This window comes from Oncorhynchus clarkii, chromosome 3 (genome assembly GCF_045791955.1).
Source record: "Oncorhynchus clarkii lewisi isolate Uvic-CL-2024 chromosome 3, UVic_Ocla_1.0, whole genome shotgun sequence".
In the NCBI taxonomy this organism is placed as follows: domain Eukaryota; kingdom Metazoa; phylum Chordata; class Actinopteri; order Salmoniformes; family Salmonidae; genus Oncorhynchus; species Oncorhynchus clarkii.
Window position 1 is genome coordinate 60,413,960 of NC_092149.1, and position 22,371 is coordinate 60,436,330.

A 22,371-nucleotide genomic window follows, 5' to 3' on the forward strand; every position below is an offset into this window, starting at 1 on the left:
TCCGGTTTCAGTCACACTCACGCATCTCTCGTCTGTGTCCACAGATGAGCAGTCTCTCCCAGCAAGTCTCTCAGCTCAGCCAGGAACTGCAGGAAATGACCCGCCTGCTCCGGCCCCTCCTCCTCGTGGCGCCTCAGCCAATCCTGACAGCCATGACGCCCATCCTGACTCCACCGCCCAGCAGTGCCAGCCAACCGTCCTCCAGGACACCTCTGGTGGTCCCACCTCCAGCCCCGCCCTGCTCCCCACAACCCCACCCCCGGCGAACGCAGTCCTGCTCACTATTGGACGTGGACAGTGCTGACACAGGGAGGTTGGACCTGCCAGGTTGCCTCCTCCCCACCCCCCCTCCACAGAGGCCTCCAGCCCAGGCCCATTCTCCAATCTCCCCAGGGAGATGCTCCAAGGACTTACTCCACTCCAACCCCCCTTCCCCTGGGACAGGAGACACAGAGGGGTCCACCCACCTCTCCAACGGTTCTAACCACTCCAACCTCCCGGTCTCTAGCAACGGGTTCTTCCCTGTCCAGGACCGTCCTCCCCTTGCCTCCCGCACCCCGTCCCCCTCCCTTTCCTTCTCACTGTCTCTCTCCTCCTCGCCCTCCTGCTCTCCCTGCCAGGGACCCCACCATTCTCGACCAGGCAGTCACAGTAGCCACAGCAGGGGCCTGTTCCCCCCGCCTCCCTCCCAGGAGACCCCACCCCCACCTTCCTCCCATTGCTCTGCTCCCCCGTCACTCATCTCCTCGCCTGGAGACCATAGGCTGAGGGTGGTCAGCCCCACCTTTTCCTCCTCCACTAACCTCATCCCTCCCACGTCCTGTCTTAACCCCTCGCCCTTCTTCCCGGTGCCGTTCTCCCTGGACTCTCTGAGGGGGGAGACACAGGGGGGCCCCAGGCTGGAGGCAGGACACCTGGAGCTTGAGATGCAGGAGTGGGGAGGGGAGAGGGGGGAGGGATGCTCCCAAATGATGGAACACATCAGCTACATCGACGAGGAAGGGCCAGCTCTGTGACAGAGAGGCAGATTACATGCAAGAAGAAACAGTAGAAGAGAGAATGACAAGAAGAGAGGAGAAAATGTAGCCAGCTGGTCCAGAGAGCAACGTTGAACCTGTGATATGCACACAGACAGACATATAGACAAATGAATAGACAAACAGTGAGATGGTCAGGTGGAAACCAATGACATCACTGAAAAAGATCCCACCAGGACAGTAGCATGACACCTAATCTAACGGTGGTCTAATCAGGCGATCTGGCCATGTTCTGGTCATGTTAAAGCAACAAATCCTTCGGTATCTGTGGACGTCATGATGTCATAAGTGAAATGTGCATCCTTTTCCCTACCCCCCTGCTGACTCCATAGAGAGCATGTTGCCCTTGCCAGATTTTCCCAACCTACCACCCCTTCATGACATGACATAGGACTGGAAATGTACACTCATATTCAGTCTCTGTCATGTAGATTCAGTATCATACTAACATATATTGCTTGGATATCACCATAGCTGATGTGGAGTTAATTTACTTAATATTACTACTTAATATTCCTTCAGAGTTTCTCTTTAGATACATTGGGACCTGTTTCTCTGCTACTTGTTATATGGAGGGTTATTTGTTAGTTTTGGATGACCCCATTAGACTATCTCCACAAACTACATACACACTTGCACTGTGGTCTTATATATAATGACACCCTCAGTGTCGATCCAGCAATTCATAGTAAAGCCTGCACACCTTTGTTTCTCTCCCTCTAACAATATAAAAACACTACAAGAGAATCAGTGAGCTTACAAGACACATGGATCCCACCAAAACATGAAGACAACACTACTGTAGAGTAGATGTTAAAGGGCAACTCCACCACTTTTCAACCTCATTTCCATCATCTCCAGCTAAATACCAGTCAACATATGTGTAAAAGTTTTGTAGAAAAAGATCTTTAGTTAAAAAGTTCTACCCAATGACTAGCCTGATTGATGACTCACACTAAATGATTCCGCTGCTGTGTTGTTAGCTACATACTTTAGTCTGAGACTGCCATCATTGAAGTCATCTGTGGTGACGAGGGGCATTGTACAACACAAAGTCCCTTTAATACTCTGATTGGTTCGCCTCTAACCAATCAGAGTATTAAAGCTGCTTTTCCCAAGCGTGTTCTGGCACTGGCCCAAGCCATCAGTGTCTTGACCAATCAGACGGCCCTGAATTTGTTCGCAATCGGTGAAGGGTCAGGGAGGTACTCAGAGCCAGACTCAATGCGGAGAAGGAACTAACGTCTGTGGGCGTGGAGTATAGTCGGAGCAAGGAGCCTGGGGAGCCAACCCGATGACATCGTCAAAAGTTAAAACATTTTAAAAACTTTCATTTTCAAACACTATGAAATTTGCGGTGATATGGGGAGCAAGAAAATACCCTCCCTTGGGCTAGAAATTCATTGCAGGTTTTGAAAATCAGTTTTTTACTTTTAATCCTACCCTGTGATGTCACAGAGAAGCATCTTTTTAACCACAGAAATGTGCTGTTTTCACATACACTACCGTCCAAAAGTTTGGGGTCACTTAGAAATGTCCTTGTTTTTGAAAGAAAAGCAAATTTTTTTGTCCATTGAAATAACATAAAATTGATCAGAAATACAGTGTAGACATTGTTAATGTTGTAAATTACTATTGTAGCTGTAAATGACAGATTTTTTATGGAATATCTACAGTGCCTTGCGAAAGTATTCGGCCCCCTTGAACTTTGCGACCTTTTGCCACATTTCAGGCTTCAAACATAAAGATATAAAACTGTATTTTTTTGTGAAGAATCAACAACAAGTGGGACACAATCATGAAGTGGAACTACATTTATTGGATATTTCAAACTTTTTTAACAAATCAAAAACTGAAAAATTGGGCGTGCAAAATTATTCAGCCCCCTTAAGTTAATACTTTGTAGCGCCACCTTTTGCTGCGATTACAGCTGTAAGTCGCTTGGGGTATGTCTCTATCAGTTGTGCACATCGAGTGAATGAAATTTTTTCCCATTCCTCCTTGCAAAACAGCTCGAGCTCAGTGAGGTTGGATGGAGAGCATTTGTGAACAGCAGTTTTCAGTTCATTCCACAGATTCTCGATTGGATTCAGGTCTGGACTTTGACTTGGCCATTCTAACACCTGGATATGTTTGTTTTTGAACCATTCCATTGTAGATTTTGCTTTATGTTTTGGATCATTGTCTTGTTGGAAGACAAATCTCCGTCCCAGTCTCAGGTCTTTTGCAGACTCCATCAGGTTTTCTTCCAGAATGGTCCTGTATTTGGCTCCATCCATCTTCCCATCAATTTTAACCATCTTCCCTGTCCCTGCTGAAGAAAAGCAGGCCCAAACCATGATGCTGCCACCACCATGTTTGACAGTGGGTATGGTGTGTTCAGGGTGATGAGCTGTGTTGCTTTTACGCCAAACATAACGTTTTGCATTGTTGCCAAAAAGTTCAATTTTGGTTTCATCTGACCAGAGCACCTTCTTCCACATGTTTGGTGTGTCTCCCAGGTGGCTTGTGGCAAACTTTAAACAACACTTTTTATGGATATCTTTAAGAAATGGCTTTCTTCTTGCCACTCTTCCATAAAGGCCAGATTTGTGCAATATACGACTGATTGTTGTCCTATGGACAGAGTCTCCCACCTCAGCTGTAGATCTCTGCAGTTCATCCAGAGTGATCATGGGCCTCTTGGCTGCATCTCTGATCAGTCTTCTCCTTGTATGAGCTGAAAGTTTAGAGGGACGGCCAGGTCTTGGTAGATTTGCAGTGGTCTGATACTCCTTCCATTTCAATATTATCGCTTGCACAGTGCTCCTTGGGATGTTTAAAGCTTGGGAAATCTTTTTGTATCCAAATCCAGCTTTAAACTTCTTCACAACAGTATCTCGGACCTGCCTGGTGTGTTCCTTGTTCTTCATGATGCTCTCTGTGCTTTTAACGGACCTCTGAGACTATCACAGTGCAGGTGCATTTATACGGAGACTTGATTACACACAGGTGGATTGTATTTATCATCATTAGTCATTTAGGTCAACATTGGATCATTCAGAGATCCTCACTGAACTTCTGGAGAGAGTTTGCTGCACTGAAAGTAAAGGGGCTGAATAATTTTGCACGCCCAATTTTTCAGTTTTTGATTTGTTAAAAAAGTTTGAAATATCCAATAAATGTCGTTCCACTTCATGATTGTGTCCCACTTGTTGTGGATTCTTCACAAAAAAATACAGTTTTATATCTTTATGTTTGAAGCCTGAAATGTGGCAAAAGGTCGCAAAGTTCAAGGGGGCCGAATACTTTCGCAAGGCACTGTACATAATGGGCCTCTGTACACCTATCAGCAACCATCACTCCTGTGTTCCAATGGCACGTTGTATTAGCCAATCCAAATGTATCATTTTAAAAGACTAATTGATCACTAGAAAACCCTTTGTTAGCACAGCTAAAAACTCTTGTTTTGATTAAAGAAGCAATACAACTGGCCTTCTTTAGACTAGTTGAGTATCTGGAGCATCAGCATTTCTGGGTTTGATTACAGGCTCAAAATGGCCAGAAACAAAGTATTTTCTTCTGAAACTTGTCCGTCTATTCTTGTTCTGAAAAATTAAGGCTATTCCATGCGAGAAATTGCCAAGAAACTGAAGATCTCGTACAATGCTGTGTACTACTCCCTTCACAGCACAGTGCAAACTGACTCTAACCAAAATAGAAAAGGGAGTGGGAGGCCCCGGAGCACACCTGAGCAAGAGGAAGTACATTAGAGTGTCTAGTTTGAGAAACAGACGCCTCGCAAGTCCTCAATTGGCAGCTTCATTAAATAGTACCCGCAAAACACCAATCTCAATGTCAACAGTGATGAGGTGACTCCGGGATGCTGTCCTTCTAGGCAGAGTTCCTCTGTCCAGTGTCTGTGTTCTTTTGCCCATATTAATATTTTATTTCTATTGGCCGGTCTGAGATATGGCTTATTCTTTGCAACTCTAGCCATTTTGAGCCTGTAATCGAACCCAGAAATGCTGATGCTCCAGATACTCAACTAGCCTAAAGAAGGCCAGTTTTATTGCTTCTTTAATCAAAACAAGAGTTTTCAGCTGTGCTAACATAATTGCAAAATGTTTTTTTAGTGATCAATAAGCCTTTTAAAATGATAAACTTGGATTAGCTAACACAACGTGCCATTGGAACACAGGAGTGATGGTTGCTGATAATGGGCCTCTGTACACCTATGTAGATATTCCATTAAAAATTAGCCATTTCCAGCTACAATAGTAATTTACAACATTAACAATGTCTACACTGTATTTCTGATCAATTTGATGTTATTTTAATGGACAAAAAATGTGCTTTTCTTTAAAAAACAAGGAACTTTCTAAGTGACCCCAATCTTTAGAATAGTAGTGTATGTAGACACTTCCCACTGGGCACAGACATCATTTAAAAAAATCATTTTTATTTACATTTGGTTGAGATATCAGGTAAAAATAAAATAAAAGTTCCCTTACGTTGATAACTTTTTGTAAACCCAAACAGTTTTCCACATTGAATCAACATCATCAAATAGATTTTTAAACAACCAGTTTTTGCCCAGTGGTTGGTTTGGTGCTGAGATGATGAATGAGGTTGAAAAGTAGCAGAATTACCCTTTAAGAGGGAGATCTAAGGGCGGGCACCAGCCTGCCAAAGACAGTCTAGGTTTAGGAGGCTATGCCTAGTGGGGGATGAGGGGAATATGGGTCTGTTGTGAAGAAGCAGACAGACAGATTGTACAGTGAAGAGTTCCCACATCAAACCAATTTTTAGCCATCCAGCCATTCGTGCCTTCTCCTTCGAACACACACTGCTAGTCGTACACATATATAGCACATATCCATTCTCTCACATATCATTCACAGATGGGAATGCTGTGATTTCTAAACCATTGACTATTCAATTATGAACACCTCACTTTTATTTTGAAAAGTAAGTTATGTATTTATTTGTGTTAGTAAATTATATATTCTGGCAATATCTTCTGTTGAAAATGCAGAGGAGTGTTCTGGCCCTTTTCCATCCATCACTAGTTGTTCAACCAGACATCTCCACTTCAACAGCTTCATATGAAAGCCCACATGCACCAACACACACTATTGCCATGTCCCCAGCATCATCCGCAACCCATGAACAATTATCAACCTCTGGATAACACAGACTTATCCTACAATGCTCAGATACTGCTAAATTGGTCAGAGGCCTAATTTTACTAGCATCGTCTGATGCGCTGTGTACTTGGAATGTGTACCAGAGTTGTTTGGGGGTGGTGCACTATGCGTAATATAGACAGATTCAGATGCTGGTTTCTATTTTCTGTAACAAGGTGAGGACTTGGATGCGGCTGCATGGAGATGTGAGAGTAGTGGGAGGAGGGGGGGCCCATCGAGAGGGGTTTGGGGTGGGGGGTGTTAAATGCATGTCACAGCTATCTGCATGAGGAATGTGCCTGCTTCAGAACTAAGGGAGAGGAAGGTAGGCTTACTGTGCTGCCCGAGGCTTTAGGAGGCTTCAGATGTATTTTATTATTAAATGTCACCAACTTTACCAGAAATACATTATACAAGAATAAACAAAGTGTTGTTTTATAAGATCCAGGCTTCTGTGATGCTTTGGATCCGAATCATTGTTAGGGATGACGTGATGTCCAGCGCCAGTGGGATCACTTCCTAAGTCACTTTAACATGTGGCACAACCATGGTAATGCTCTTATAACCAGTGGAGCTTTAATTGATGCATGTATTCAGATATGTTACACTTGTGACTTGTTCCGTTCACCTGTTCACATGCCTCACATTGACAAGTGTTCTCCACTTCTCTCCACCCGGTGCCCCATGGACAAAAAAAAAAGACAGTACTCAATGACCAAGTCCATCTTTCAGGTCTGCATATATTTCAAATGGTAGCATTCATTCTGTCAGAGCCTCTGTAAGAATGGAAATGTCAGGGAGAGGAAAGATCTAGAAGATTCTGGGAGGAACCAAATGGCTACAGGTGAAGGACATTTAGCATTTTATCCTATTTCGTGGATCCATCTTTGTGCCTCCTGAAAGGTAAGACTAGAGAGAGTCAGGGTCATACATAGTGACACTATGGGCCGGTTTACCAGATACAGATTAAGGGCCCAATTAAATCTGTATCGCTGAATCGTTACAAATTCCCCGATCGAAATGTAATGGTACATTCCGGTTTAACCGACATATGCAGCGTTTACCACTAATGCGGGAACATTGCCTTGAAATTTCAATCACGCTATAACACTGAACTTCCACAACACAGATTGAATAGAGCCCTAAATCTAGTACGAGATTTAAAAATTATGCTCAATGGAGATTCTCCATTGAAAGTGCTTTTTAGTCCAGGACTAAACTTAATCTGGGTCTGTGAAAGCAGCCCATATTCCCAGTCAACCTTCTAACTTTGTTCTATTGACCACATCATCCTCCCATTGATATTATGTTCACACCCTACTGTACAAGGAACCCGGGATCAGACACAGAGAAAAAGAAACAGAGGGGGGAAATTATAATCTAAAAAATATATTTATATGTTTATATATATTTACGAGGTATGTATCCACAAAAAAAGAACACAAAAAAGTACAAATTGAGCAGTCTTTTTCCAAACGCAACCTATCTCGTGACATAAAGCCCCTCTAATAATAATAATAATAATAATAATAATAATAATAATATCAATAATGAATCATTAATTAGCTAAATAAAACCAGGAGGAAGCGATGCTCCCACAACCCTGCCCTCTTCGTCAGAGCCTTTAGTCCAGCTCTCTGAGACATCTTTATGTTCAGTCTCCTCATTAGGAGTCCAATAGCACCAAAGCCTCCTGGCCACATGGTGGCGATGTGCTGCACTGGCTGGCTACTGTACTGCACTCTACTAACCCTTCTTCATTCACATCCATCTTTGCATAAAAAAATAAAAAGGCAAAAACCTTTGAATGACCCCCCCCCCCCCCTCCAGTAACCGTTGCTATGCAGAAGTTGTTTCCCAGTTCCCCCGCCAACCTTGTCTCCGGGTGGGATGGGGGTCAGGTTGGGGGTGATGGGGTGGAAGGGGGTGTCCGTCACTGCAGCTCAAAGGTGTCTTTGTGCAACAAAACTAAGATTAAACTGAAGGAGAAGAAAACAAAACAATGGCAGCAGGCAGGCAGGTCTCCTCCTGGCAGGCCATTGGATTGTTAGTTGTGTTGTTAGGGGCAACGACATCGGAGACTGCTCTCGTAGGGTCATGCCAGATACTGCTGCATTGCCGTCTTCGCCCTGAAAGAGAGCGAGAGAGAGTCAGTATCCTACAACACAATGAGCGTGCATGTGTTTGTGCGCGTCTGTCTGTCAATAGAAGAGAGAAACTGTAGGAAAGCAGGAGAGAGATCAGGAGTGTGTGTGGCTGTGTCGGACCTGTCACAGAGGTTGGGGTCTGAGGCCTGGGTGAGTTTGTGCAGGATGTCTACAAAGCCCAACTCCCTCAGCTTGTCCTGACGCTCCTGGGAACCTGAACAGAGAGAGACACCGACGTAGGAAGGTTAGAGAGGAGGATGTCGGAGCCAGAGGCAGAGACCTGGTCCAACAGTGTTTACTCAAAACAGATGAAAACCATTGATGTAGTGGAGCATAAATGCGTTACGTTGCCGTAATGCATAACATTGCAGAATTTGACTCACTTTATACCAATACATCCATGAAACTACCACTGGCCCTAGCTAACACAAACACTTTGAACATCTGTGTTTCCACGCTCCCCCGCAGTCCCCCCCAGCTTGTGACAACCTGTCATGGCGTTGGCCTCACCGTCCTCCTCGTTCCAGATCAGGTTGGAGATACAGAAGGTGGCCGCCAGCTGGAGCTTCACATTAGAGTGAGCCTGAGAGGACATCACAGAGAAAATGGCAGTACTTGCTTAAGATATGGCAACAATAGATCCAAAGAGAGACGGTCAAACTCGTTCTAAATAAAATGATCACACATGGATACGGGCAAATATGAAGGTTGACAGAGTTCAGTGAACCTCTAAGCCTGATCAGTAGTCGAGAATTAAGTATAGCTACAGTGGCTAATGGAGGGAAGAGACTCTACCATGTAATATTTGATTTTCTGGAGGATGTCGTCATTGGTCATGATGAGTTCCTTGGCTGTGTTGCCGTCGGCAATGTTGGCTAGGATACAGAGTGTCTGAAACACAGACAGCAGCTCTGTCCTGAAGTGCTTCTCAAGACAAAAGTAGGGTTGCAGAACTGCTAACTTCTCAGAAATTCACAAGTTTCTAGAATTTGGAGCACTCCTGGAATTAGGAAATAAGCAACGAGGGAATAATCCAACTGGAAAGCCTGAGAATTTGGGATTATGTGAATTAAATATTGCAACCCTACATCAAAGTGTTCATGGTATAGTAAGCCGAAGGGGGGAGGAGGGGGTCATACCTGTTCCTTGACCTCGATGCTGTGTTCTCCCTCGAGGATTAGAGTGACTGCCTGCATGATCTGCTTCCCATGAGAACTCATGACCTGGTCTATGTGCTGGGAGACAGAAGGGAGAGGAGGTTAGAGAAAGAGACTGATCAAGCGGGATAGAGTATGAAAAGGCGAGACAATGTGCGTGAGACTTGAGATGATTAAAAGCAGAGTCTGTGAGTGTCTGTCTCTCTGACGACTGCAGTACCGAAAGAGAAATACAAAACCTGACCAAACAAGCCTCAGCTTCCTTTGGTAGACTCAGGAGAATGGTCTTCCAGAACAAAAGGCCTCAACCTTCACACAAAAATATCTGTTTACCAGGCAGTGGTCATGACAACTCTCCTCTACAGCTGCGAGACGTGGACCATCTACACTAGCAACATCAGGATGCTGGAGGCCTTTCACATCAGGTGCCTCTAGTGCACCCTGTGGATAACCTTGCGTGACCGGGAGCCCTGTATGGCCAGCTCTGCAGAGGGTCAGGGGAGGCACTACAAAGATCAACTGTAGACCACAACGGAAAAGTGCAGGCTTAACCCTACCCAGCTGGAGGGCACTGCCGCTGAACACTCCATCTGGTGTCAGCTCTACCAGCAAGGAGTGCAGAAGCTTGAGAAGGACAGGAACGGGCTACGGAGAAGAAAGCGCCTCAAGAGACATGAAGCCAGGAATGTACCTACACCCCCCCCAATCAGAGACTCTACATGCCCTGTCTGCAACATACAATGTGGGTCAATGATTGGACTTAAGTCACAAAGACTAAGTGTGTGTGTGTGTGTGTGTATGTGTGTGTGTGCCAGTCTTACGGGTCGGGTGGAGAGCAGGTTCCGTAGCAGGCCCAGGGTCTTCATCAGGACGTTAGAGTCAGGGTCAGAAAGCAGACGGAAGAGCTGCTCTGTTCCCAACGCTCTCACAATCTCCCCCTTCACCTTCTGGTCCGCCTGGAACGCCATGTTCTACACACAATCATGATGGTGTAGGTTAGACACACACCTTCTATAGTAGGGTTGCGCAGATATAGAAACTTTACCAAAGTTCCAATTGGAAGATTCTCAGGTGAAGGGTTGCTTCACTGCTTATGCTCTACTGACTGAGAATCAATGGAGCAAGGCAGTACAGTGGTGAGAGCAGAGCAAGGCAGTACAGTGGTGAGAGCAGAGCAAGGCAGCAAAGTGGTGAAAGCAGAGCAAGGCAGTAAAGTGGTGACAGCAGAGCAAGGCAGTAAAGTGGTGACAGCAGAGCAAGGCAGTAAAGTGGTGACAGCAGAGCAAGGCATTAAAGCGGTGACAGCAGAGCAAGGCAGTAAAGCGGTGACAGCAGAGCAAGGCAGTAAAGCGGTGACAGCAGAGCAAGGCAGTAAAGCGGTGACAGCAGAGCAAGGCAGTAAAGCGGTGACAGCAGAGCAAGGCAGTAAAGTGGTGACAGCAGAGCAAGGCAGTAAAGTGGTGACAGCAGAGCAAGGCAGTAAAGTGGTGACAGCAGAGCAAGGCAGTAAAGTGGTGAGAGCAGAGCAAGGCAGTAAAGTGGTGAGAGCAGAGCAAGGCAGTAAAGTGGTGAGAGCAGAGCAAGGCAGTAAAGCGGTGAGAGCAGAGCAAGGCAGTACAGCGGTGACAGCAGAGCAAGGCAGTACAGTGGTGACAGCAGAGCAAGGCAGTACAGCGGTGACAGCAGAGCAAGGCAGTACAGCGGTGACAGCAGAGCAAGGCAGTACAGTGGTGACAGCAGAGCAAGGCAGTAAAGTGGTAACAGCAGAGCAAGGCAGTACAGCGGTGACAGCAGAGCAAGGCAGTAAAGCGGTGAGAGCAGAGCAAGGCAGTACAGCGGTGACAGCAGAGCAAGGCAGTACAGTGGTGAGAGCAGAGCAAGGCAGTAAAGTGGTGAGAGCAGAGCAAGGCAGTAAAGTGGTGAGAGCAGAGCAAGGCAGTAAAGTGGCGAGAGCAGAGCAAGGCAGTAAAGTGGTGACAGCAGAGCAAGGCAGTAAAGTGGTAACAGCAGAGCAAGGCAGTAAAGCGGTGACAGCAGAGCAAGGCAGTAAAGCGGTGACTCACCATTAGAGCCCAGATGCCATTGACCCTCAGGGCTGGACTATCACTCTGGGTCAGACTGCATAGTAACTCTATCACCCCTGACTCCAAGATGGGCTGCAGACATACACAAAACATACGCACTTACTCCCACTGGGCATGCTAAATTGCAGGTTCACAACCTGACAGCTAATATTTAGTCCTAAAACATCAAGACAAAAATATTAACACACACACACTACCAGTCAAAAGTTTGGACACCTACTCATTCAAGTTTTTTTCTTGATTTTTATATTTTCTACATTGTAGAATAATAGTGAAGACATCAAAACTATGAAATAACACATATGGCATCATGTAGTGACCAAAAGTGTGAAACATCAAAATATATTTTATATTTGAGATTCTTCAAAGTAGCCACCCTTTGCCTTGATGACAGCTTTGCACACTCTTGGCATTCTCTCAACCAGCTTCACCTGGAATGCTTTACCAAAAATCTTGAAGGAGTTCCCACATATGCTGAGCACAGGCTGCTTTTCATTCACTCTGCAGTCCAACTCATCACAAACCATCTAAATTGGGTTGAGGTTGGCTGATTGTGGAGGCCAGGTCATCTGATGCAGCACTCCATCACTCTTCTTCTTGGTAAAATATCCCTTACATAGCCTAGAAGTGTGTTGGGTCATTGTCCTGTTGAAAAACAAATGATAGTCCCACTAAGCCCAAACCAGATGGGATGGCGAAAAGCTGCAGAATGCTGTGGTATCCATGCTGGTCAAGTGTGCCTTGAATTCTAAATAAAATCACTGACAGTGTCATCAGCAAAGCACCCCCACACCACCTCCTCCATGCTTCATGTTGTGAACCACACATGCAGAGATCATCCGTTCACCTACTCTGCGTCTCACAAAACACGGCAGTAGGAACCAAAATTGCACATTTGGGCTCAGACTAAAGGACAGATTTCCACGTGTATCATTGCACATGTTTCTTGGCCCAAGCAAGTCTCTTCTTATTGGTGTCCTTTAGCAGTGGTTTCTTTGCCGAAATTCAACCCTGAAGGCCTGATTCACACAGTCTCCTCTGAACAGTTGATGTTGAGATGTGTCTGTTACTTGAACTCAGAAGCATTTATTTGGGCTGCAATCTGAGGTGCAGTTAACTCTTAATGAACTTATCCTCTGCAGCAGAGGTAACTCTGGGTCTTCCTTTCCTGTGGCGGTCCTCATGCAGGTTCGTCATAGCGCTTGGTTTTGCGACCTCACTTGAACTTTTAAAGTTTAACTTTACCTAGCTAGGTGACAGCGTTGTATCGCTAGCCAGGTGGTAGTGTTGTATTGCTAGCTAGCTAGGTGGCAGTGGTAGTGTTGTATTGCTAGCTAGCTAGGTGGCAGTGGTAGTGTTGTATTGCTAGCTAGCTAGGTGGCAGTGGTAGTGTTGTATTGCTAGCTAGCTAGGTGGCAGTGGTAGTGTTGTATTGCTAGCTAGCTACGTGGCAGTGGTAGTGTTGTATTGCTAGCTAGCTAGGTGGCAGTGGTAGTGTTGTATTGCTAGCTAGCTAGGTGGCAGTGGTAGTGTTGTATTGCTAGCTAGCTAGGTGGCAGTGGTAGTGTTGTATTGCTAGCTAGGTGGCAGTAGTAGTGTTGTATTGCTAGCTAGGTGGCAGTAGTAGTGTTGTATTGCTGTCTGGCGGTCTCACCTCTTTGCTGGGTGAAAACTCCAGTAGCAGGTTGCATAGTGTAGAAGAGGCCATGACCAACACCTCGTCTGGAGCGTTCTGTAACAACTACACACAGCAGAGAAGAGACGTACAGTCTCACTACGAAGGCCATGTACTTTGCAGCATGCATAGATCATTTGTATAGTAAGTAATCTTGTATGGTGAGAAAAAGACCTTCATAAGGGGCTTCCATACGGCGTGGTCATGAAAACTAGTCCTCAACTGCTGGACTGACCGGGACAGACTGTGAAGACACCTGGACACAGAGGAAGAGTCAATATCACAACAGGCACACACGGCAACCATTCGAGTCAGATGTCTCGGATGCAAGGAGATCTTCTTAGGCTAAGAAGGGAACAGAATGTGACAGGACACTCAGTGGAGAGGTAGGGATGTTATCAGTACCTGACGGCAGCTAGCCGCACCTTGACGCTGGATTCTGACAGGCCACTCACTATCCTGTCCATCATGTTCTCCGTCTCTGTGATCTGAGGAGGAGAGAGACGGGGGGGGGGGGGGGGGTGTTAGGAAGAGGACACGGACACATTTCTAAAGGCGGCTAGGTAGGGGTGTGTGTGTGTGTGTGTACTGTTGAGTGAAAGCCACCTTCTTGCGGATATCTTCGTCGTTGGAGCCCAGTGAGGCGTACAGTTTAAAGGCAGCTTGTCTCAGCTCGTGAGCATGCTTCAGGTCGTGATCCAACTGCAGATAAAGACAATTCCATATTTATTTATTTATCCGTTATTTTACCAGGTAAGTTGACTGAGAACATTCTCATTTGCAGCAACGACTTGGGAAATAGTTACAGGTGAGAGGAGGGGGATGAATAAGCCAACTGTAAACTGGGGATTATTAGGTGACCGTGATGATTTGATAGCCAGGTTGGGAATTTAGCCAGGACACCGGGGTTAACACCCCTACGATAAGCGCCATGGGATCTTTAATGACCGCAGAGAGTCAGGACAACCGTTTAACGTCCCATCTGAAAGACGGCACCCTACACAGGGCAGTGTCCCCAATCACTGCCCTGGGGCATTGGGATATTTTTTAGACCAGAGGAAAGAGTGCCTCCTACTGGCACTCCAACACCACTTCCAGCAGCATCTGGTCTCCCATCCAGGGACTGACCAGGACCAACCCTGCTTAGCTTCAGAAGCAAGCCAGCAGTGGTATGCAGGGTAGTATGCTGCTGGCTATTTGGTGAGAAATAAGAGAGTTAGAGGTTTTTGTCCAAAGTAAGGAATGTGGTGTTCTTTTCTCCCAACAGTGTCAGGGTTTTCCTGGCGGTATTAGTTCTCTCTGCCTTGTAAGATTGCCTGGCTAGGTTCAATGAGTAAAGTCCAGTGTCTCACCCTCTTGATGTCAGTGATGGCGCTGACAGAGCTGGGGTATTTGAAGTAGTCAGCCAGCATGGCCACTAGGTGGTCGGTTACACTGGCGATCCTCTGCAGCTCCACATCAGGCTCCATCAGGTAGGCCAGGGTCTCTGCCCCCTCCACACGCTCCTCCAACAACCTCTCCTTACTGCACATCCTCACCAGGCACGGCAGGGTCTACACAGGGATAGAACAAGGATTATACACACAACAGGCAGGCTAGACTCAACATACATCACACACACATACCAGTACCAGGCAAGTCATATGATTGCACAAGACACGCAAAATGGTATAGTCACCTTTAACACGATGCAGCTGTCATCTGTCCTAATGGCTCCTGCTCGACACATGTATGTTAGACTGGGGGAGAGTAGGAAAGCAAACGGTGAGCGAGAGTGGGAAAAGAGATTATCTTCCCGAAACTAAAACACTTGAGATTCTTACTTTAATAGTCCGGAAAAACATATACTTTACATATACTTTACAGTTACTTCAACACTGTCAATGGAAGCATACTTCTTTTAATAGTCAAGTGAAGGAAACACTCACTCACCACTTGGCTGCTGTGAGCTGCATGTCAATGGGCTGATCCCTTTGCATCATTCTGACAAATACCTGAGAGAGCAGCTCCTCATCCACCAGCACTGAGAACAGAGAGGAGAACATTGATTTTCATATTAACTTCATTATAAAATATTGTCACCATCTGACAAACTTTTTGCTACCATGACAATACCAATATAATGCCAAGAATAGAACTCCTGACACAGAGTGAATAATCTAGCTGGAAGCTGTCCCAGTCAGGTCCCAAAGCAGCAGCGAGAGACAGACAGACATAAATAGAAGGGGAAATAAAGCCCCTCACCATTCACCAGTGTCATGGAGACCTGAGTGTTCTCGTAGGCCAGGACCGAGAAGCATTTTAATGCTTGCATCCGTACCTGTATAGGATGAGAGCAGAAAGAAAAGAATGAGAGAAGAGGGGGGAAGAGAATGAGAGAGACATGGTAATATAAAAAGGTCAGAGATGGTAGTACTGAGATCTGGGTGAGGAGTTGTTTCAAAGGCTACCTTATAGGAGGGAGAGATGAGAAGAGGAGCAATGTTCTGGATAGCCCCGTGGTTAAACAGAACCGTCTGGTGCTCCGGAGTCTACAAAACACACACACACTGAGTGTCTTCGGTCTTCTATTACAATACTGTAAATCTCTCTCTAATGTGAAGTGTTTTAAATGTGTGCTGGTGTACTGACCTTGCAGCAGTGGGAGAAGATCTGGGTGATGTACTCCTGCGTCCGCTGTGACCGACTCAGCAGGGACATGAGGTGGGGGATCACAGTGGGGTCCTGACAAGGTGTAACACACACACACACACAGTTACTGTGCACACTCACAAAAATACACCCCAGTTAGACAACACATCACTAAGAATGGTGATGGCAAGTTACACAATACCAATGGGGGGGGGATAGACAGAAAGAGAAGAGCGAGAGAGACTTACAGTGTAGAGCAGCTGCACTGGGGTGACTGGACTGATGAAGACTGTCCTGAGGCAGCGTAGACAAGCCTCGATGAAGATCAGGTCTGGACATAGGAGACCTGCAGAGAGAGACACTTGCTATGAGAGAATGAGTAGGTTTCCCCTCAGTCAGAGTGCTGTCCTGTCAGTGAGTTATGACTGAAAGACTAACACGGGTCAGTGCGTCACTAAGTGTGACTGATTGTGTGTGAGTGTGTATCGATTTGTCTGTGTTACGCATACATCTACCTTGCAGTAGGGCAGGGATGATGTGACAGTCCACCAGGGACTTGATGTTGTTCTCAGTGCCCATGGCCAGACTGCCCAGCACCACCGCACACTCTGCCCTCAGCTCTGAGCTGGACGAGCCCTGCTGGAGCAGATATAGTAACCTGGGGAGAGACACACAGTTTGAGTTAATTTTATTTTTACAGGGACAGTGCACATTAATCAACGTTTCAGTAAAAGTGACGGTTTTAGCCAGCCGGCTAATTTTCAACCGCAATCCCTGGGCAGGTTAAACGCAGTCAACGCTGCCATTCAATTGGGCTTGGAGATTGGGTTGAGGGGAGGGGAAAGAGAGCAAGTGGGGAAAGGAGAAAGAGGAAGATGGGAAAACAGGTGAAGAGAGAGAGACACCTGGGCACAGCTCCCAGGACAATCAGGTTGGCTTTCTGTTTGTTGTTTCCGATGACAGCATTCTTCATGTCACTGTGAACACACAAATGGTCAGAGTCAGATGTGTGGAGCTTCCTCAGCATGTTACCAACAGCCACAATAACAACACTTGACAGAGTTCAACCACAGTAGCAATCATATCACCTATGCTAAACCACACAAGTCTAACACTAATGCTAACAGCCACAGGTTCAACTGAGAAACATCATTGCTGTTCAAGCTTGTTAACATGTTGCTTTGAGGATAGAATTCTGAACATCACACCACTTATATAAGCCAATAACATACAGTACCAGTCAAACCTACGCATTCAAGGGTTTTTCTTCAATTTTACTAGTTTCTACATTGTAGAATAATAGTGAAGACATCAAAACTATGAAATAACACATATGGAATCATGTACTAAGCAAAAAAGGGTTATAAACAAATCAAAATATATTTTGAGATTTTTCAAAGTAGCCACCCTTTGCCTTGATGACAGCTTCGCACACTCTTGACATTCTCTCAACCAGCTTCATGAGGTGGAATACATTTCAATTAACAGGTGTGCCTTGATAAAAGTCAATAGTGGAATATCTTTACTTCTTAATGCATTTGAGCAAATCAGTTGTGTTTTGACAAGGTAGGAGTGGTATACAGAAGAGGGCACTATTTGGTAAAAGACCAAGTCCATATTACGGCAAGAACAGCTCATAAGCAAAGAGATACAACAGTCCATCATTACTTTAAGACATGAAGGTCAGTCAATACGGGGCGGCAGGGTAGCCTAGTGGTTAGAGCATTGGACTAGTAACCGGAAGGTTGCAAGTTCAAATCCCTGAGCTGCTGTTTAGCGTTCTGCCCCTGAACAGGCAATGACGGCCACTGTTCCTAGGCCGTCATTGAAAATAATAATTTGTTCTTAACTGACTTGCCTAGTTAAATAAAGGTTAAAAAAAATCTAATAAAATACGGCAAATTTCAGGAACGTTTCCCGCAGTTCTCAAAAATGGCTTTTAGGAGGACTGCCACAGGAAAGGGAGATTCAGAGTTACCTCTGCTGCGGAGGATAAGTTCATTAGAGTAAACTGAACCTCATATTGCAGCCCAAATAAATGCTTCACCGAGTTCAAGTAACAGACATATCAACTGTTAAGAGGAGACTGCGTGAATCATGGTTAACCAACTCAGAGAGGCTGCTTACTAGACCCAATCACTGGCCACTTTAATAAATGGATTTCTAGTCACTTTAAAACAATGCCACTTTAATGTTTACATAACTCATACATCTACATACCATATTTTATAATATACATTGCACCTTGCCTATGCCGCTCGGCCATCGCTCATCCATATTTACATAATCTCATTCACCCCTTTTAGATGTGTGTATTGGGTAGTTGGGAAATTGTTAGATTACTTGTTAGATATTACTGCACTGTCGGAACTAGAAGCACAAGCATTTCGCTACACCCGCATTAACATCTGCTAACCATGTGTATGTGACCAATTTGATTTGAAACCACTACTAAAGGACACCAATAATAAAGAAGAGACTTGCTTGGGCCAAGAAACACAAGCAATGGACATTAGACTGGTGGAAATCTGTCCTTTGGTCTAATGAGCCCAAATGTGATATTTTTGGTTCCAACTGCTGTGTCTTTGTGAGAAGCAGAGTAGGTGAATGGATGGTCTCCACGTGTATGGTTCCCACCGTGAAGCATGAGGTGGTGGTGTGATGGTGCTTTGCTGGTGACACCATCTGTGATTTATTTAGATCAAGGCACACTTAAGCAGCATGGCTACCACAGCATTCTGCAGCAATATGCCATACCATCTGGTTTGAGCTTAGTGGGACTATCATTTGTTTATCAACAGGACAATGACCCAAAACACCTCCAGACTGTGTAATGGCTATTTGACCAAGGAGTGGAGTGCTGCATCAGATGACCTGGCCTCCACAATCACCCAACCTCAACCCAATTGAGATGGTTTGGGATCAGTTGGACCGCAGAGTGAAGGAAAAGTAGCCAACAAGTGCTCAGCATATGTGGGAACTCCTTCAACACTGTTGTAAAAGCATTCCAGGTTTAAACTGGTTAAGAGAATGCCAAGAGTGTGCAAAGCTGTCATCAAGGCAAAGGGTGGCTACTTTGAACAATCTCAAATATATTTAGATTTGTTTAACACATGATTCCATGTGTTATTTCATAGTTTGGTTGTCTTCACTATTATTCTACAATGTAGGAAATAGTACAAATAAAGAAAAACCCTTGAATGAGTAAATGTGTCCAAACTTTTGACTGGTACTCTATATAAAAGTTATCCAGAGTGCAGAATTCTAACTCTGGTTTGCCAACTGCTGACACCCTATAGAACGCAATGCATATGACATAAAGATACAAGTAGCTAAATGGAATAAATTGCCATGAGAAGATGGAGGCCAGTGGAAAAGTACTGCTGCACCAGTCAGGTAAGAAGCGACTCGGCTAGCCATCCAAAACTGTAACCAGAGCTGGGTCTCAGAGTTAAAAATAAAGATGAAAAGATGTCCGAGTCCAAGCTGTGCTGAGGCTCTCACTCACACTGCCCAGTGAAACACACTCTCTCAATCACACACACACTAGCAGAGACCTGGCATACCACACAGCATGAATCACACTGACTGATCGGAGAGAAACACACACCACTGACAGACAGGTTGTTCAGCCACATGTAAACAAAGTGTTCCAAGCAGCTCATACTGAGCATGCTCACATCGCTCCTCAAACAAATCAATCATTGACAGACAGCTCCCTCCCGAGCACCAAGAGCTGCCTGCTCCACCCGCATACAGATACCAGACTCACACAAGGACAGACAGAGGCCCAAATGGCATCCTATTTCCCATAAGGCTCTGGTCAAAAGTAGTGCACCAAGTAGAGGATAGGGTGCCATTTGGGTCGGAAACAAAGATGGACAGACAGGACAAATATCTATTTTCCTATAGAAAAACATAGGGTACTACAACACAAGGTAATGTACTTACATGACTCCCTGCAGCACTTTTTGCGGGTCAGGGTCAAAAAGCCTGTCAACATAATGGCGACTGGTGGCCGTGACCTCCTGCATGGTGACAAGAGACAGAACAACAATGAGTCAGCGCTGGCCTTCCTCATCATCCCACTGCTGACACCAACCGCACACTCAGCAGAAAGACACCGGCCTGGGCAAGATAGATACTCCATCCCAGAAAAGCCCCTCCTAACTATATGACTGGTCAACAGGCAGTAGGCTACTCTCGTCAAGCTGCAAACTCATCCAGTGCACGAGATGGTCATGTCACTTGATAACTTTGTTTATGTTTATCATTGAGGGACCATCCAGAACTTTCCCCACGACTCACTATGTAATAGGTTACTGATGAGCAAAGAGGCACTGCTCTACTATAGCTCTCTTTAAAAAGAGGAATTTGCAATGACTTGTGTGTATTCCTTGTGAATCATACCATATCAGTCATGAGTCAGTAAGGGATCTGAAACAAAGTTATTTAACAATTAAAGTGCATTACAATTACAGTAGTCCAGATGCAGTTATGGGTGCATCGTCACATTTCAGGTGGGTGAAATGTAAAACTTTGACAATATGATGACTGCTGAACAGCTAATCAAAGGGCTACCCAGACCCCTCTTTTACACTGCTGCTGCTACTCTCTGTTAATTATCTATGCATGGTCACTTTAACTCAACCTACATGTACATATTACCTCAACTACCTTGACTAACCAGTGCCCCGCACATTGACTCTGTACCAGTACCCCCTGTATATAGCCTCGCTATTGTTATTTTACTAATGATATTTAAATTATTTGACACTTTTATTTTTCATTTCTTACTTAATCTGTTCTTAAAACATCTTAAAGCATTGTTGGTTAAGGGCTTGTAAGGAAGCATTTCACTGTAAGGTCTCCTCCACCTATTGTATTCAACGCATGTGACAAATAACATTTTATTTTATTTGAATATGACATTTGGTAAACGTTGTTAAACCTAGCTCTGGCTTTGGCCATTTCCTTACAGGTCCTGAAAAACATATATGTTGACAGACTAACAGGTGGCAAATGAACACATTTTGTTGAAGAGCTGTATAGTTTGCTGTGTATTCATGGCATCTTCATGTATTTCCTCCAAAACCCTGTGATCTGGTCAATGACACCACCAACAGCATATGGGGGCGTTTCCAGTATGATAACTTTAAACTATCTTGCTAACGTTAGCTTAATAGCTAACTTTGAAACATCAGTAAAAATGATAAACGTTAGACTTAAAAACGTGAAATTCGATTCTCGATCACAAAACTGACAGCAGTTGACACTTGACATAGTTAGCTAGCCTTTTACCCAAAACTGACTCAGACAACTAGCTAGTTCTGTATAGCATGCTACCTAACTAACAGAGTAAGTACGGTTATAGATAGCTAGCCAACTAGGTAGCTAATTAGCGGGTGGCTCCAGCTAGCATAACCTTATTTAATTACACCGTCACTGTGGAATAAAGTTATTAAATGTTGCGGGTTTTCGTTATAATTGGATTCACGTAAATGTCACCGGTTACTAGTTAGCTAGCTAAGTCATTCCGGGTGAACGTCGGGAGACCGCCCTAACTACAGTAGCTAACGTTAGCTAGCTAAATATTGCAAAGCCTGAGTTAGCATAGCTAGCTAGCAAATTCAGTGCATGCCCTCAACCCACATTGATAATTTTGATGCGACACGTAAATTGCGTTTCACTATGCAATGCAGTTAGGAAGAATGCAGTGCATAGCAAAAAATAAAGTGTTTATTATATAGTATAAGAACGACTCACAGATAGCACGCTGATGCGGAGAGGGGCCTCCAACAAGCACGCCATCTCTCTTCCCCCTGTCGAGCACCCCAATCGGAGCAGCACTTTCCAAACACTCTGCCCTCCAGACCAGCTGCTCAGATTAAAAAAGTAAATATAGCTAAATCACGCAACACTTTAGAAGCACTTGGTATTTCATGGGTTAGGTGGAGTTAGTCGGGTGTATTTGGTCTGTTTAAGCCACAGATAACGTTTCCTGTGATAATGAAACTATTGTTTATAGTTCCACACTGGCTACATTGCTCGAATGTCAATTTGTGAATCAAGTCAATTAGGTACATTTTGGTTCTAAACGCGCAGATAATTTGAAATTGAAGTTTGGGTGATTCGACAAACATATGATTATTATAAGCACTTATGTTCATATATAAATATGTTTTATTCATAAAGAAGTGGTGGTAGTCCGAATTACAACGTTTCGGGATAATGTACGGATGTTTTTTTTTGTAAATTATTTTGATTGTGGAAAGTGCAACCTATGACGCCATCGCTCGATTTACTTTGGTGGATGTGGTGTGCGCATGCGCTCTGGGCAAACTAGGCTGAGGTGGGAAAAAATGTTCGATTCGTACGTTTTGGTTGAGATGAACGGAACAAACCAACATAATCATAATCACGCTACGTCGTAAATGAAAATAGCAAAAGGTGAGATTTTTTTTTATACTTT

The 22,371-nt window shown here is 44.8% G+C and overlaps 2 protein-coding genes across 3 annotated transcripts in view; one reads left to right on the forward strand and one right to left on the reverse strand.

Moving 5' to 3' along the window:
• The window catches only part of LOC139406062 (voltage-gated delayed rectifier potassium channel KCNH8-like), a 190,651-nt gene extending 189,635 nt beyond the window's left edge, over positions 1–1,016 (forward strand). Inside the window, exon 15 of the mRNA XM_071148525.1 lies at positions 45–1,016. Coding sequence (XP_071004626.1) covers positions 45–1,016 — 972 coding nt within the window. The remainder of the gene's footprint in view (positions 1–44) is intronic.
• A 4,442-nt stretch (positions 1,017–5,458) lies between these two features.
• LOC139400238 (armadillo repeat-containing protein 8) lies at positions 5,459–21,967 on the reverse strand. 2 transcript variants are annotated; one of them, XM_071145230.1, is made up of 22 exons: positions 21,666–21,967; positions 19,851–19,927; positions 16,805–16,876; positions 16,415–16,557; positions 16,148–16,245; positions 15,900–15,992; positions 15,719–15,799; positions 15,513–15,588; positions 15,201–15,291; positions 14,947–15,007; positions 14,621–14,821; positions 13,875–13,970; positions 13,674–13,756; positions 13,443–13,524; positions 13,248–13,334; positions 11,573–11,665; positions 10,331–10,480; positions 9,492–9,587; positions 9,148–9,243; positions 8,863–8,935; positions 8,473–8,566; positions 5,459–8,334 (listed from the first exon to the last, which is right to left on the reverse strand). In XM_071145230.1, exons 1-22 carry the CDS (start codon positions 21,708–21,710, stop codon positions 8,301–8,303), a joined length of 2,022 nt encoding a protein of 673 aa, XP_071001331.1. In that variant the 5' UTR covers positions 21,711–21,967; the 3' UTR covers positions 5,459–8,300. The 2 variants fall into 2 exon arrangements, with proteins under 2 accessions (XP_071001331.1, XP_071001325.1); XM_071145224.1 differs by having other exon boundaries at positions 8,842–8,935; positions 21,666–21,963.
• Between the last annotated feature and the right edge of the window lie 404 nt (positions 21,968–22,371).